Raw genomic sequence first — 1648 nt, 5'->3', positions numbered from 1 at the left:
ATTTTGTAAAGTAAAAACTAAAAAAAAAAAAAAAAATGAAAGTGATAAAATAACTTAAACATTTTCTAAATCATATGCATGGACATCTATATATATATGAGAGAGAGAGAGAAACCTGGAGTTAAGGCGGTGGAGAGAGAGAGATTAAGGTTGGAGAGAGACTCGGCGTCGAGGGAAGATCGGACCTTGTCAGGAATCTTGGAGAGAAAAGCGGTTCTGAGGGAGTTGACGGAGTTGCGGCGACTAAGACGAGATCTCCGGCCACCGTTCTCGGCGGCGGAGGAGGCAGGAGGATGATGATGATGGTGCTTGGATAGCAACGGGCTCGTGATGTTGGGATCTGAAGCCGAATTATTGGCGTCCATGGAAGGATGAATGAATGAAGGAGTGAGGTGGTTAGTTGTGTTGCGTTGTCAGTGATATGATGAGAAGAAGAAGAAGAAGACGACGACGACGAAGAAGCAGTGAAGCACCATGCGCACCACATTCACATACCTCCCTGCCTGCCAAAACATGATTATTCAATCATGAATATATAATATATAATAATCGACTATGCTAAGTGTACACCAAAATCAACCATCAAAGTCAGCCATCAGTATCAAATATACGTTAGAATATAAATATATATTGAAAATAAATTAAACAATACATATATTTATACACAAATACATTGATGACTGATTTTAGTGACTAATTTTGATATATAAATAACATTTTTATTTTCCAATTTTAGTAGTCATATGAGAATGTGAATGATACAATAAGTTAATTATCGAGAATTTAATTCATATATAATACTAGTTAGTATTCTATATTCAAATAAAGTATGTAGTGAGATTTATTTCATACGATAAGTATATGTATATTTAGACCTATTACGTGCAATAATAAGTAAGAAATGATAATTTATTGTCTAATTCACAAAGAGTACATGAAAATTTTGGTTAAATGCAACAAATAGTAAGAATGAATCCAAATATTTATAATGTATAAAGTTTTATTAAATGTTTTATTTTGAAAAACAGCACTGTAAAATCTTCTGAGATACTCTTGTTTCTTTTAAATTATCAAACACAAACTATTAATTTATATTTTTTTAACAGACCTGCTATACATACCAGCTTTTTTTTCTGAAGAAACCTTCTAACTCCTCGCAAAAAGTAGAAAAAATTAAGAAAAAAACATATAAATCTCCATCAAAAACCACCAAAAAGAACGAACAAACATTATTAAAGATACTATTTTACTGTTCTTCTAGATTTTTTACATTTCTGTTTCTGATTTCAAAATCGAAGCACTATAATGTCTGTATTTCTCTCTCTGTTTCACTGTTCTTGGTTTAGATGTCATATTACTGTTCTGATGAAACTGTTTCTATATATCAACATGCAAGAACCTAATATATAACTATATTATTATTGTTTGTAAAAGTGACATATGGACTGCATGAGATCGATGTTTTCGAATCTTTTATTTTGAAATTAAACTAATATTGTTAATGTATAATTGGACAAGGATGCCACCAATTCATACCAGTGCTACAGTGCATATGTGTGTTAATCCAATTTCATTTTTCTTTTCACGAATTTCTAAAAATATAAACAAAAAAATTAATAGAAATAAAAAATATATTCTTAAACTAAAC

At 30.8% G+C, this 1648-nt stretch overlaps 1 protein-coding gene across 1 annotated transcript in view; it reads right to left on the bottom strand.

The window, feature by feature from the left end:
- Nucleotides 1-530, bottom strand: part of LOC107636396 (metal tolerance protein 4) — a 4648-nt gene extending 4118 nt beyond the window's left edge. Inside the window, exon 1 of the mRNA XM_016339937.2 lies at nt 116-530. Coding sequence (XP_016195423.1) covers nt 116-365 — 250 coding nt within the window. The 5' untranslated portion in view covers nt 366-530. The remainder of the gene's footprint in view (nt 1-115) is intronic.

Source organism: Arachis ipaensis, chromosome B01 (genome assembly GCF_000816755.2).
Source record: "Arachis ipaensis cultivar K30076 chromosome B01, Araip1.1, whole genome shotgun sequence".
Lineage (NCBI taxonomy): Eukaryota > Viridiplantae > Streptophyta > Magnoliopsida > Fabales > Fabaceae > Arachis > Arachis ipaensis.
This window is presented reverse-complemented; position numbering and strand designations above follow the sequence as displayed.